Source organism: Molothrus aeneus, chromosome 10 (genome assembly GCF_037042795.1).
Source record: "Molothrus aeneus isolate 106 chromosome 10, BPBGC_Maene_1.0, whole genome shotgun sequence".
In the NCBI taxonomy this organism is placed as follows: domain Eukaryota; kingdom Metazoa; phylum Chordata; class Aves; order Passeriformes; family Icteridae; genus Molothrus; species Molothrus aeneus.
In genome coordinates this window covers 13,932,252-13,946,333 of record NC_089655.1, presented here as the reverse complement: position 1 = coordinate 13,946,333, position 14,082 = coordinate 13,932,252, and the positions used below count along the sequence as shown (strand labels likewise).

At 42.3% G+C, this 14,082-nt stretch overlaps 1 protein-coding gene across 1 annotated transcript in view; it reads right to left on the bottom strand.

Moving 5' to 3' along the window:
• Nucleotides 1-4,534: 4,534 nt before the first annotated feature.
• LOC136560627 (probable cation-transporting ATPase 13A4) overlaps nt 4,535-14,082 on the bottom strand; it is a 36,704-nt gene continuing 27,156 nt past the window's right edge. The window contains exons 21-30 of the mRNA XM_066556573.1: nt 13,771-13,850; nt 12,951-12,993; nt 12,232-12,341; nt 11,341-11,437; nt 10,551-10,623; nt 9,127-9,301; nt 8,490-8,698; nt 7,454-7,542; nt 5,311-5,391; nt 4,535-4,818 (exon numbers count right to left, since the gene is read on the bottom strand). Of these exons, the coding sequence (XP_066412670.1) occupies nt 4,597-4,818; nt 5,311-5,391; nt 7,454-7,542; nt 8,490-8,698; nt 9,127-9,301; nt 10,551-10,623; nt 11,341-11,437; nt 12,232-12,341; nt 12,951-12,993; nt 13,771-13,850 (1,179 nt within the window). The 3' untranslated portion in view covers nt 4,535-4,596. The remainder of the gene's footprint in view (nt 4,819-5,310; nt 5,392-7,453; nt 7,543-8,489; nt 8,699-9,126; nt 9,302-10,550; nt 10,624-11,340; nt 11,438-12,231; nt 12,342-12,950; nt 12,994-13,770; nt 13,851-14,082) is intronic.

Below are 14,082 nucleotides of genomic sequence, written 5' to 3'. Positions count from 1 at the left end.
GGCTCTAAGCAGCACGTGATCTTGACAAACAGGTCAGTGCACCTCAGAGCTGCCATCCCTTCACTCCCTCCACCACCTCTAATCACACCATGCCATCTTCAGCAATTGCAACTCTCAGTGTTGACCTCTAAGCCTTATGTCTTCCTAAAGATTAATAAAACATATTGGGAGTCAGGAATCCCCTTGCCTGGCTGGTGATGCTGTGCTGGGGGCACCTCAGGACAGGGTTGTTCCTCCTGGCTAGGGAACAGCTTATCAGCTCACACATGTCTGTAGCTAGAAAATGTTGGCAGACAATTCTCTTTGGCAGCAACTATGTTGAACGTCAGAGTTTGTCATGACTGTAAGTCCTGCCTGTAAGTCGTGTGATTTCCCAGCAGAGCCATCTAACAGAGGCAGCATTTCTGATGATACATAACTGCTACTCAGGACACAGTACACAAATATGGGGGAGGGAGAAGACTGAGTTAGCATAAAAGTCTTTGATCTTTAATGATTTAAGAAAGTCACTGTGGATATGATATTTATTTGGAAGAAAGAAAACCTGATGGTCTGTGAGGTCAGCAGTAATCAGCCTTAGACTACTGCTAAAATAATGGTATGATTTCCTTGTACTTGCATACTTTTAGCTGCTCTACATTCTGTCAGCCTTATGACAACAGTCATCACTCACTTTTATGTTTTATGTTGAAACAGGCCACAAGCCCCACGGATATCTGAGAGCATAATTTTTAATATTGTGGAACCTAAATAACAGCAAAACGTTTAAATGATGGTTTTTTGGAGATTTACTCGCCATTCAGATTCTCTGAACTAGTGACAGACTATTCTGGAGAGCTAGTGGAACTAAAATAGCCATTGAAAGTGTTTTCTGCATAAGGATTGGAACTTAAATGAATTATTCATCTGAAAAATTTGGTCCCTCACTGAAAATTTAATGCATTCTTCAACATTCACTAGAACAAAGAGAAAGACACTAAATCAGGGTGCCAGCCCTTGGACATTGAAGTTGTATCTGGACTGAACTACCACAAGCTTATGAGGACCAGTCTGCCTCCAGGCACTACCATTAGTATTTCAAACATGAGGTTTCAGCCTTGGATGAAAATGCAAAGTTTAAATTAAATAAATTTTTCAGAGTGCCACACTGGAGTTCTCTTCAAAACCTCTCTCCAGAGGGCACTGAAAGGTTGGTAACATCAAATCTAACCCTTTTCAAGAGCCCTGGAATTTTCATGAATTTTGTAGGGTTTCAAAAATACTTCAGTAAAAGTTCAGGAACATACTGGTCTAGAGTCCCAGCATTCATAGGTGTCTCCCATTTTAAGGACACTCATGTGGCATCCATAGCCCAGTAAAGTGAACACAGATAGCATGACAATATCCTGCATACAGAAACACATGCCTGGCATTTTTGTATGCACACTCAGCAAGTAAGTATCCATAACTTCCCCTCTTATCCACAAGATGTATTTGTTTTGTCCTCTCTAGAGGAAGATCAGTCCTGCGGTATTTCCTTATTTACTTAGGAAAACACATCCCATGTCTATGTCATGGGAGAAAAGGAAGTTATGAGGTGAAAAAGAAATTAAAAATATCAATTTTGCAAATATTTCCCTCTGTGCTTTGCTGTTGAGGCCGCAAGCAATCCCAGCAGCAGAATTTCTCTGGTGATTTTTAGTTTCTGGACTACTAAACCAAGGCTGTTAAAGAGGAACAAGTGTGCCTTAGCTGGACTAAAATAAAGATCATTAGCAAGAGCCTCCATGAAAGGGCAGTTGTGATTTGGCTGTGCTTCCAGCAGCTGCAAAAAGCAGAAGCATTCCAGGTCTGTGTTGCTGCTCAGTCAGGATGCAAGATGTCCCTGTTCACAGGAAAAGTTCTGTCAGGAATGAGGGCCAACAGCAGAGGAGAAGGACATCAGTCTTTGGCAGTACTGCTCTCCAAGAAGAGACTCAGTCACCATAAGGGAAATATTTAGCTGTTACAAGCATGCCGCACCTCCTTAGCTTCCTATCATTCCCTGCAACCTTCTGCCAGGAATGTGTGCTAATAGCCAAAAAAGAGGTTCACCAGCTCTCCACCATGGATTATGTCTATGAAGTATCAGCCACCCCATCCCAAAGCACCCAGGTGAAATCTTCATAACTGTCCCCCCAAGTGCTGGCCTGACTCACTGACCTCTTTGAAAAGGAGCAGAGGTGATGACAGTGCTTAGAGTGGCAGAGGTTAAACATTACCTGGCATCTGAATTCTGCTCTCTTGCAGGGAAGGCTGTATTTCAGCTGCAGGCAAGCAGTTCTTTATCTCCTCAACCCAACAATTACCACAGGCTTACCAAGACTTGATACTTTTATAGTGTCAGTGTTATCTAAACATAAATCCCATGCCTTGCTGCAGATGCTACTGCAATGCTACTGCTGCTGTCACTGTATCACATGCAGCAACATATTAGTTTTGTCAGGGAGTTTGTAACAGGACAGTGAACTTTGTCTTCAGAAAATGTTACTGTACCTAAAAGACAGGATGTCAGGAGTACCTCCACTAAACCTGCTCTTTGGTGCCTCCAGCTGTAAGGAACGCAGAGAGCATCTAGCTCATCTAGCATTCCCCTTCCAGTGGCTTTTGCTGTGAACTGGGAACCCATGAAAACTTGGGAGACACTTCGAGGAATTATTATGAAATATTTCTAGTTTGTGTCAAGTTGTGTGGCTTTGTGTGACAGGCATTTACAATTAGGTAAACTACTGTAGATAGGAAGGTATTTACTCCATTTGCTTATGTCAAACTTGTCAAAAAAAGATAATAAAATTGCTTTGAGTCAAATAAAGTTTTTTTCAAGTTGAAATATTGCTTGTTTGAGTTTGTTGGGTATTTTTATTTTTATTCTTAGCTATTATTTCTTTATTTTCTTAGTTATTTTTAGGTTCAGGCTAGATTATTTTCAGACTCTACTCTGGTGCAGGTATGTTGACTCAAAACAATTAATGATTTCTTCGGATTTGCTCTCTGTTTCCCAAGCTGATTTTTAAATCTAAAACCCAAATAAGTCTTTCCCAATTGATTCCCAGCTTGCCTCTTTCCTGGCTTTTTGTGGCAGCACATGAGTGCTTTAGCATACAATGGTGGGAAAATACAGTCTCCAGTAATAAACTGCTTCTCAGCCCCACCCAGTAAAAACATGGGTTAGCTCCAAGAGTGGAAAACAAGCTGTGAAGTCAACTCAAAAGGCACAGCTCCTCTGCACACCTTATCCAAGGAAGGAAGAGTTCCTCTTGGTCCAAAGCCCTACTGATTGACTATCTGGTTGTTTTATCCAGCTGGGGACCAAAATTGCAAAATGCAGTGAGGAGAAAGGCAGATTAACATCAGTGGGCTAAGAGAGTATGTGCAGGTAGAAGCTACTTTTTTTCTTAGTAGGTAATACTTGCAGGAATGTGCAGTATTGTTGCATTTATGTATGGCAAATACAGCACAGCAAAGTGAGCAAAACTCTATATCAAAGGTTAACAGATGAGGGATATGAGCTGATGATTGAATTGCATCTACAATTACGGAGAAACCAGAGACTAAACCTCAGATGGTTCAACTTAAAAGCATGCCACAGATTTTTTAAAAAATTATTTTGAGGCCTAGCTGGCTCCACATCTTTTATTTCAGGCCTTAGGTCCTTGAGGTTAATAAGCTCTTCAATATTTGCTTCTTCTGACGCTGGTAAAACTGATGCCAGGAGGCAGCCAGCTGTGCAGAACCTGCCCTGGTAAAGAAAGCGCACCCCACAAGGGACAGCATGTCCTTGAAGGATCATAATTTGTAATTAATACATTCCATTCTACAGTTTAATGGACATCCTGAAAAAATACCTCCTGCCAAAAAAAAAAATAATGAAATCATTCTGCTTTGCAGGTCAACAATTTTTTACCCATAAAATGCAAATATCACTTGCCAAAAACTAAGAGTGCAAACAGGTTTCCTGGTAGCAGTGAGCTAGCAAGAGAGTGCTTCTTGCTCCTATCATGGGAAAAGCACAACGGTGCTGGGAGTGGACACTTGCAGAAAGCTTTGGCTGTTTGTAGCTCCTTTCAGCTCTGGAAGCCAAGTATTGCCAGAAGGGTTAAAACTTCCAAAAAGAAGCAAGACACCGAGTAGCAGTATCTGAAACTCCACAAAGAATCCCAGGGACACCTATGCTCAGCAGCCTCTATCAGGAGTAAGTTCTACTTGTTTTCTCAAAGGAGATCTGCCCAGGGGAGTGCTGCTATTGCAATTAGCTACTTATCTGGAGCACCTTCCCACCCTTAGGGACCCCATAATGCAGTTCAACAGAGGGACACAGCAATGGGGTGTTTCAACCACAAATACTTTACCAATACTCAGCTGGCAGCCATTTGTATACGGGCAAGGGGACAGAGGAAACATCATTGTGGCTTTATGTTACTGCAGAAGACTTTGTGCTTCCAGTTAATTTAGATGTAAGCAAGAGCTGGTTACTCCTAGAATGGGAGAGCAGTAATGAGTCAGCTCTTCCTCTTTTTAAGTCACTGAGTCTTTTAAGATCAAATTCAACTGTTCTGGACGTGCTCACTGCAGTTTCTTTCAGAGCGAGTCCTCATTGCTGTCAAATGTTGGATTGCTATGGCCTCCCATATTTCCTTCTACTGTTACTGCCACAGAATCTGAGAAGAAGGTTTCATTCAGAGGTGGCCAGGCTGAGTCCTGCTCCAAAACGTGCTGCAGCCTCTTGTAGTGGCTCTTTGAGTGGTACCGGAATGTCTTTTTCAGAAGCAGCCACAGGGGTCTGTTCTCAATGACTGCTTCCTGTAAAGGTAAAAGCAAAAAGAGGGTTTAAGAGGACCTGGACAGCCATTTACTCTTCATCCAGAGTACAAATATGGGGCAAACAGTGGAGACCCAGATCTCCCACCTGCCCTGCTCATCCATGTCCCTTAAACAGCATTTTATTGACCACATTTCATACCAGCTCCCCCAGAGTTCTCCCCAGAGAACTGTGACCAGTTCCTCCTGAGACTCTTCAGGATCTGAGCAGAAAACACCACAGACTGCCCATATTTTTCTAACCTGGGGCAGGGTTCCCACTCACCCGAGGAAAGAAAAGTTGGCTATGCCTTGCATTCCCTTATCATTCAGATGGAGTGCTTTAAGAAAAGGGAGCAAGGGTGAGGCAGCAGCAATTACTCCTGTTTTACTAGATATTCCCAAAACGAGCTGAGAAGGAGGGAGAAAGAGCAAGACTTGACAATTTTATCTCTCCAGTAGTGCTGACCAGCACATCTAAGGATGCACACTCACCTCGACAAGGAAGGACACAGCCAGTGTGACTGCAAGCATTCCCACCATGGAGATTCGCCACGTGGTAGGGGTGCAAACGAGCTGGGGAAAAAGCAGAAGATATTCAGCAATGAATCCACAGTAAACACTGGTGGGCATATGTGCAATAGAACACAAAATCATTTAGGTTGGGAAAAATCCTAAAGGTCGTTAAGCCAAACCATAAGCCTGGCACTGCCAAGTCCACTGCAGTGCCACAATTACACTTCTTTTAAATACTTCCAGGGATGATGGCTCAACCACTTCCCTGAGCAGTCTGTTCCTGTCTGTAACCCTTTCAGTTAAAATTTTTCCTTAATGTCTAGTCTAAACTTTCCTTGGCACAACCTGAGGCCATTTCCTCTCTATCACTTGTTACATGGGAGAAAAAAAGTGACACCCACCTTGCTACAACCTCCTGTCAGGTAACTGTAGAATTAAGATCTCCCCTGTGCCTCCTTTTCCTGAGATTAAACAAACACAGCTCCCTCAGCCACCCCTTACATGACTTATGTTCCAGATCTTCCGCAGCTTCATGTCATAAAAAGCCAAACTCCCAAACTGGCTTACCCTGCTGATAAGTTAATACTGCTATTTGTCTTGAGGAATTACTGATAAAGATGCTTTTAAATCTATGATGCAGTAGAGAAAACCATTCTTTAGAACTGCAAGAGAAAATCTAACTGCCTTTTTATTTTCAAATATTAAGAAATAGTTCAAACTGAGTATTTCAGCCCCAAACCCAGTTCCAGCTTCCCAGAGATGGGACTGGCTTTCTTCCTGCTTTTGGAGATGCAGCTCAGATCCACAGTTGGGATCAGCAGTTTCTCCAGGGCTAGGCTATTGCAGAAGTTTTTATTGCTACTCCCTCATTTTATGTTCTCAGCGATTCCAGTGAATTCCCTCCAGACTTCTTGGGCTGGGAGTTTCGCAGTTCTTCCCAAATGCGTTTTATCCCCTTGCAGCTGCAGCGCTGAAAAATGTCCTGTGCCACCACAGTGCACAACAGGACGATGACTTGCTTTAAAGTGCCATCTCGTGGCAGGTTCTCTAACTGGGTTTGCCTGCTGAGCCGGGCTCTGCAAATAGTTACAGGCAAGAGTGATAAGTGGGCTGTTTGACATTTAAAATCGAGACCCGGACCCTTTGACTAACTTTTGTTTTACAAATTCCATTAATCCCATATCTAAACCGACTTGCTAACTGACATGCAAACATACAGGACTGGAAGCATTATGTTCAGCACTTGTGACTCAAGGCCACTGCTCTGATTGCAAATGTACGGAAAAAAATAGCTGTGTGGTGCTTTTCATGTTTTGCTCCTGTGACTCCTACAGCAAGACTGTGAGAGTGTCACAGTAGAGGAGGTTAACATCTCCCAGCCTCAACAAACTAATTGTGAGCTCCACTGACAACCCTGTCCTTCAGCTGATGTAGATCTTATCCTTCCCTCACATTTCCCTTGGGATGGATTTGCACAAGACAACTCCCAGCTTGCATTCTGCCAGATGACATAAGTCCAGCCTTATTGGTATTTATTAATCAAGGATCAAGACAGATCCTCTCTTGCCATGGCAGCCCCACTATTCTTTCCCTACAATTGTTCTAAACCCAAATCCTACTTTGGGAAACTGCAGGCTACCTAAAATTTGAACGGGGAGCCTGAAAAGATTGGAGACAGGAACTGAGAGCTGCTCTGAGTGCCAACTGGCAGATTTTGGCAAGAGGACCTTTGTTCAGAGTAGCACAGCTTGAGAAACACAAGAACATGGTGCTTTATTTTAAACTCACAGAGCCCAGCCCTGTTCTGCTCCTGGCTTCACAAGCCACCAAGATACCACACGAAAGCTTAGTGACGTTATCTTCTTTTGCTTGGACAATGTGCTGAAACAATCAAAACCACATGTGTGGCTGTCCCACTGAATGCAAAGATACACAGTTTGGAGTCACTGTATTTCCAGAAGTTTCTACAATCCCATCATCTAAAATCCACCTCTTTAAATATGATTTGTTTTTAGAGATGCCGTATCTTCCTGCAAAAGTCTGTGCCTTTTGTTGAAATAATCCCAGTGTGCTTATAATGGACTGGCAGTAGGAAGAAAATCACCTTTGGAACAATACTCACATCCATCTTGGAGTAGAGATCATCAATGTCAGCAAACATCAAGAAGAGGCAAATGCCCAGCTGCCCTATGAGCACCAGTATGAACACATCTGAAGGGATAAGAGCAAAGAAAGAAACCCACAGGTTTATGAGCATTCTCAGCTGTTTGCCTTTACTGTAGAAAATTGTAATAATTTTCTGCGTTACACAGTCATCAAAAGAATCCATGAGATATAAAGGAATTTTCAGCAAGAGAAAAATGAACAGAGTATAACCCTAGCTTTACTAAATCAAGTGGATATACACGAGTGTGGGACAAGCATTGTAGCCACAGATTTAAAATGCCAAATGGGTATTTTGAACAATTGATTTGACCTTCTATATCTGAGAAGCTTTATAGCTTTCCAGGGAGTCTCTCTGATCACAGTATATTGTGTGATTCAGAAAAAATGGCCAGGATATAGTCTTGATCTTCTTAATATGGTTAGGAATGCTGCCTTCAACTTCAGTGATGTCGAGACTTTGGTCTTGATCAGAATCTAAAGAGTCTAAGTAATGGAGAACCTATTGTCTTCTCCATCTGTAGGCAAATGTTCCAATGATAAGTAAATTAATTTTCTCTTCAGCTGGCACACACCAAACTTCGTCCTCCACCTACTCATTTGTGTTTTGCCTTGTTCTGGGAGACTGATGACCCACTTTTCTGCTCTCTACAAGGAATGTCTCCTCCTCACTATTACTATACTGAAACATCAAAGCCATGGAACCTGCTGCATTATTTTAACTCTTCAGTAAAAATAATAAAGTAGAGCTGAAGAGAGTTTTGTCTAAGAGCATTCTGCAGTATTTGTCCCAAAGAGAAAAAGAACAGCTCTTCCATGACTCACTGAATTTTCTGGAACTGTCACAAACATATGTGCTCATCTTCCCTTCACATGACAGTCTCTCTTCTGATTTTTTGGCTGACATAATTTTGGTCAAGTTTAATTTTTCCCTATTAAACTGACCTACTTATATAAGTTGATTTATATATAATTTCTTCTCTCCCCATACTTACAGTTGGTGTAGATGGGTTGCCTGAAAGGCTTTCCCTTGGAAAACACTAGTGCTACAATGAGGCAATTGATGGTACTTAGCAGCCACACTGTGGTGTTTTCATAGCTCTTGAAGCCATTGTCTGTTTGCTCATGGGCTCCATCTCTCACCCCGTGGAGCCCCAGGCTGGAGGATGAATTCCTCTCACGGTTGTTCACTGACAGGCAGGCACTGAAAAAGAGTGTCACACTGCTCAGGGAATGATCACTGTCCTGGGTATTTCCCCCAGCTTCCACTATTTACTATCAGGAATCCTCCCTCACAGGCATGGTATAGGTTATTGGCAATGCCCACAATCTCACCACTGGTTGAGTTTGCTGAACTTGTTGGAGCTTGAGCTCAGACCTGTTCTCTCCTGCAATCAAAATCCTCCTCTCTGTGCTCAGCAGAAGCATTCTCACCATATGAACTGTGTGTGGCAGGTCGCTGGAGAGCTTAGGGACCTCAGACAGCACTGATTAAAGTGTTTGCACCCTCTGGGCAGGACAGGGTTGGCTGCAGCTGCTCATCTGGCCTGCATCAGCTGATCAATAATTTCACACAGAACTGCCCCACTAGGTCAACCCTGTGGTAACCAGAGTCCCAGAAAGGGGTCCTACCTGTGTATGTCGGTCTGGGAATACCAAGGCTGCTCCTGGACCACCACAAACCCGAAGATCTGCATGCTGAGGCTGAAGAGGATGTTAAGCACAACAGAGAGCAGCAGTGGGGGTGAGGTGAGCTGGCTTGGAGGCCTGTAGGGGACCAGCTTTGGATAGGCACGTGTGAAACTCACTGAAATATGCACATACATGTTTACTAGTGTGTCCAAAATACAAACAGTGATGCTGTGTAATACTGACTGTATCAATGGCACTTTTGCAGTCTGTAATATTCTTCATAAAACATACAAAGATTGTATCAAGTTCAAAACACAGAGTTGTTTTCTTACAAAATCGTATTGACACAGAAGAGGTTAACTAATGTCATCTATCATGAGGTATTTTTTAAAAATAAAATGTTGGCTTTTTATTTTATTTGGCTACTGTCAGGCCCAAGATTATGGACGTATGCTCTTTTATACTCTTTCTGTCACATGTCAGCTGTGGCTTGGGATTTTTTGCTGCCCATGTTCTGTTCATCCTCCTGAACTAAACACCTAACCAGGTTATTTGAGCTGGAGAAGGACAGCATTACCTGACACAACAGGTTTTCCTCTCTTCTTAAGTTTAAAAAAATTATCCAGACTTTGAGTAAAAGAGTTAGGCACAAAGCTTTGATGCAATTCCAGATAAACTACTTACAGCAATGTAGCTTTTGGCATGCAGTGTTGTTGTGGCTGACCTTTTAGGCTTGATTTCATCAAAGTCTTTTCCTGCTGTCCGTGTTCCAGCAAGGATGGAACATACCAGGATGTGGTTTTGCTATATGCTTTTCATGGCCCTGTCATTGCCATTCCTGCTTCTAAAACTTCCCCTGCACTTATTCTGTCCCAATGAAATTGTCTTTCTGCCTCAGCGCTGGTTTCCCCTCTTATTCTTGGCTTACAGCTCCCTGCTCTGTAGTGTCTGACATCTGTCATTTCTTTCCTCTCAATTTTCACCTCTCTTTTCTTTCAGGGCTCAGGTTTACATAGCTTCAAATGTAAGCTGATAAAAGCTAATCCCTACTTTTTCATTTGGGCATGGAGTCAGGTGTCTTCTTAATCTGCCTTGCTAAGTCAACAGGAAAGTGCCTGAATAGACTTTCCACTGCACTTGGTGTGGGTTTACTCCTTGGTCCTAAAGATAGCAGCCCAGTTACCAACAACCTACATGCTCAGCAAATGCACCACAAAGTACTTTCCATATTTAGGGCTTTTCTCAAACAAGACCCCTCTTCTACTAATCCAAACATCCTGTATTCTACATAGAGGAAGTTTAGCCTGCAGAAAGCTTGGCCTCTCTTTTCTTCCCTTCTCTATCTACAATTATGTATTTCCAAGGAGGAGAAAAGTATTTGAGATGATTCTCTCATTAATACACAGGATGTCTAAGGGGCTTACTTGTCACACCAATTACGGTGGTAATAGCCAGATCTTGGAACAAAAATTGGTAATTCCCAAAGGAGTTTAGTTGCTGAAAAGAGGAAAACAAAGAAAAAAATATCACAAATCAGACATTTGCCATGGGCATGTTTATATCATCTCCAGAAAGCCGTATTATATCCATGGAGCTCCTGCTCTGTTTGTTCTGAAATGCTACTCTGCAGCTAAGGAGACCACACCTTTCACCACCCTGCCAATAGGTTCCTCACCATTGGCCCTGCAGTGAATATTCTCATTTTGCACATTGTTTGGACTAACTACACTTTCAGTTCACTCCAGGCAATAAAAGAGAAGAATATTTGAAGAGACTGCTTTCTCACTGCTGGGTTACTTCTGAACACAAAGCCCTCCTCTCCATCTGGGAAAAAGCCATGCAAAAGTGGTTTAAGGCACTCCAGGGGATTTGCTTACTGTCAAGTTAATTCATGCTTTAAATGCTGAATAAATTCTAACGGCATATGCTTACACCAGATTCTTCCTTTTCACAGACATATGCCCTCATCCAAAACACCATTCAGTATCTCAGCTTTCTTTCTGCCCAGCTTGGATCTCGAGCCCTCTGGCTGAAGTTAATGGGAAGAATCTTGCCAGTTTTCTACTGGAGGACCGTATGATCACACCACAGAATTTTGCAGCTTGGGTAAAGGTAAATCTCCATCTCCCAGTCTCATGTGGCTTTTACGCCCTATTTCTCCTACAAGGAAATAGAAGCTTATCCACTTCCAGCCAATGTGTTCCCAATACATACCCAGTAAAGCAGGAGAACACCAAGGTACTGAATGATGCTGTACAGTGCCATGTACTTGAACATGCAGAAGGAAGTGACAAGAGCAGCACGGCCTTCCCTGTGTGAAGACATAAATAAAGTACAGCAATTAGGTGGTGGGTCTGTCCTGGTGCCAGTTCTCCCAAAAGGATGTTGAAAAACAAGGCACGTGTCACAAGCAGAGAGGCCTTTACCAGTATCTTGCTGGGAGGTGAAATAAATAAAATCTGACCTAAATAAAAGTAAAATCTTCACTTGCAGAGGTCTTGTCCAATGAAATGGGCTTGATTCCTGTCACCTGTAGACTACAATTTTACCCCAGCAACTTTTTCTGCTGACATTAATAGTGTAGGTAGCAAACTCTGTATGAGGAAAAACTTACAGAGCCAAGCAGCTGCTCATTGAGTTCAGAACTAACAAGTCTTTTCCTCCTACAGTGAACATACAATACCCAGTCAGGATAATGCTCTCTCCCTGGCTACTCAAACGCCCCAGTAAGGAAAACCAGGATCCTGGCATAAGAGATGCCATATTTTACTGGCATAGGGTATCAGAGGTAGGACCTAAAATTCATTTACAGGTTGGCTGGTGGACATTTGTTTCAGCTTTATGGAGCATTGTTAATTTTGTTATTTCTTTTGCATTTAAAATACTTTTGATGACAAAGCTCAACTGTAAATGTCTTCCTCTTGTGATAATTAATGTATCTTAAAGGAATTTCAGATTGGGACTAGGCAAATGGCAATTTCAAGGTGAAAGACGTTTTTTCTCTAGATATGCATATTGTGACTTGATGGGAACACCCAAGCCTAATGTTTGAGAGGAGTGGGAACTTCCTTCTTTATGAAATAGGAAAGAAAACCCCATGCCTACCTGATTAGCTCTGGAACACAGGCTATGCTGGGCGTTCGGGATGTGAAAGGTGAAGCCACAGATGCCTCCTGCTCCGACAGGGATATCCCTGCATGTGCCACTTTCAAAGCCTGAAAGTCACATTCCTCCTCAGTGCTCACCAGGAAGACACAGCATCTTACATGTCAGCCAAGCAGTGACCCCTTATTACAGGATGTGTTCTGTGACAGCAGTCCCTCTTCACTCCCTGGGTGTGTTCCACCCCGAGGGTTCCTCCAGTGAGATGCCGAGTCCAGGGAAAGAATGGGGATGAGAGCATGGGAAAGTTCGTTTTCCACAGACCCATAGCCATCCACTACCTGCTGCAAAAGACATGTTTGGCTCTGCCTCCTTTTTTAGCACTTGTTTGTTCCCACACTTTATGCAGGTAGTCTGGGTTCTCTGCTTGCTCCCCCCAGGAGAATCTTCTGGTGGTTTTTGCAAGGAAAATGAGCCAGTCTTTGAGATAACAAACTGCAAAAATCTCTGCCTAGGACAGCTCTTGCATGATAAGGACCACACAGTGGGATCAGGTCTAAATCAATACTGGTGATAGTACAGCTGCTCTGTGAATAAGTGGTACACTCCCATCTCCAGCATGTGCTCAGTTTGGAATATTCTACTGGCATTTGAATGTTTGGAATGAAATGTTTCAAATAATTTCTCATTTTTAAAATATACTGTAAAAAAATTTCACTTACCCCACAGTCGTTGGCTCCATCTCCACACATGCCCACAAAGTAACTAAAAAATAAAGTGATAAGGCAAATCAGGAATCAGACCCTGCTCCAAGCAAGTCATTTATGCAAGTCATAGAAGATTTTTATTAAAAGCCTTTCTGGAAATTTAAAGCCTGTCTGGCCAGACAGTAGTTGAGGTGCTCACAACTGACACACCAGGTTGATAATCTGAAATGCTCAAATCTAAAGCTCACCTTGCTCTAGGACAAGGCCTGAGGCTAGCTATGTGAAATAAGGGTGAGGGTCTTCAAAAGACTTGGGGAACAGCTGAGCAACAGGAAACAAGATGCTTGGATTCAGAAATATATCTACCTCTCTCTCTCTCTCTTTATATTTATTTATTTATTTATTTATATCACTGTGACTGTGAACAATCCAGACTGCCCTGACACATTTTCTAAGCCATCACATTGAGCCAGCAGTAGCACAGTAAAAAGACAGCAAGCTCAGAGAAGCTGCAGTGCTGGGAGAGATTCTTATAAATCTTGGGGAGACAAGTGTCAATCCTTCAGGCCCAGAGAGAAGTAAAGATGAAGGATGATATGAACAAACAAAATCCAGGACCATGGAAGTATTTGATCTCTGACAGGTTGCCAAACCAGAATTGAGTTCAGTGTCTCTTTTTTAACAGACTTTTGGAATTTAATTGCCAACTTGCAGTGTGAGGGTTTCAGTTTTGTGCAGTTCCATGAAACTCTATGCTAAACAAAAGCTAGCTCTTACTAGACTCTTTACAAGCCTGTAAATTCAACAAACACTTTCAAATTCATTAGGAACTTACTCCAGCTTTTGAAATTCTTCCACAAGACTGGATTTCTGACTAGGAGACATTCTAGCAAAAACTGTTCCATTCAGCAAGAGCTGTAAGGAGAAAAATAGGAAATTATTTTTAAAAAACTTGAAGTAAGTGATTTCAGTAATAATCTGAATTAAAATCACCAAATATCACATTTATAAAAAACTGATTCTACATTCTGAAAGGAGGGAAAGGCTGATGAGCAAAGGTAAAGGGGATCTTAATTAATATTTTGAAAAAGTAACAATGACAATAAGGACAAGAGGCCTGGTATGCCATTTGAGTTACCTGATGAGC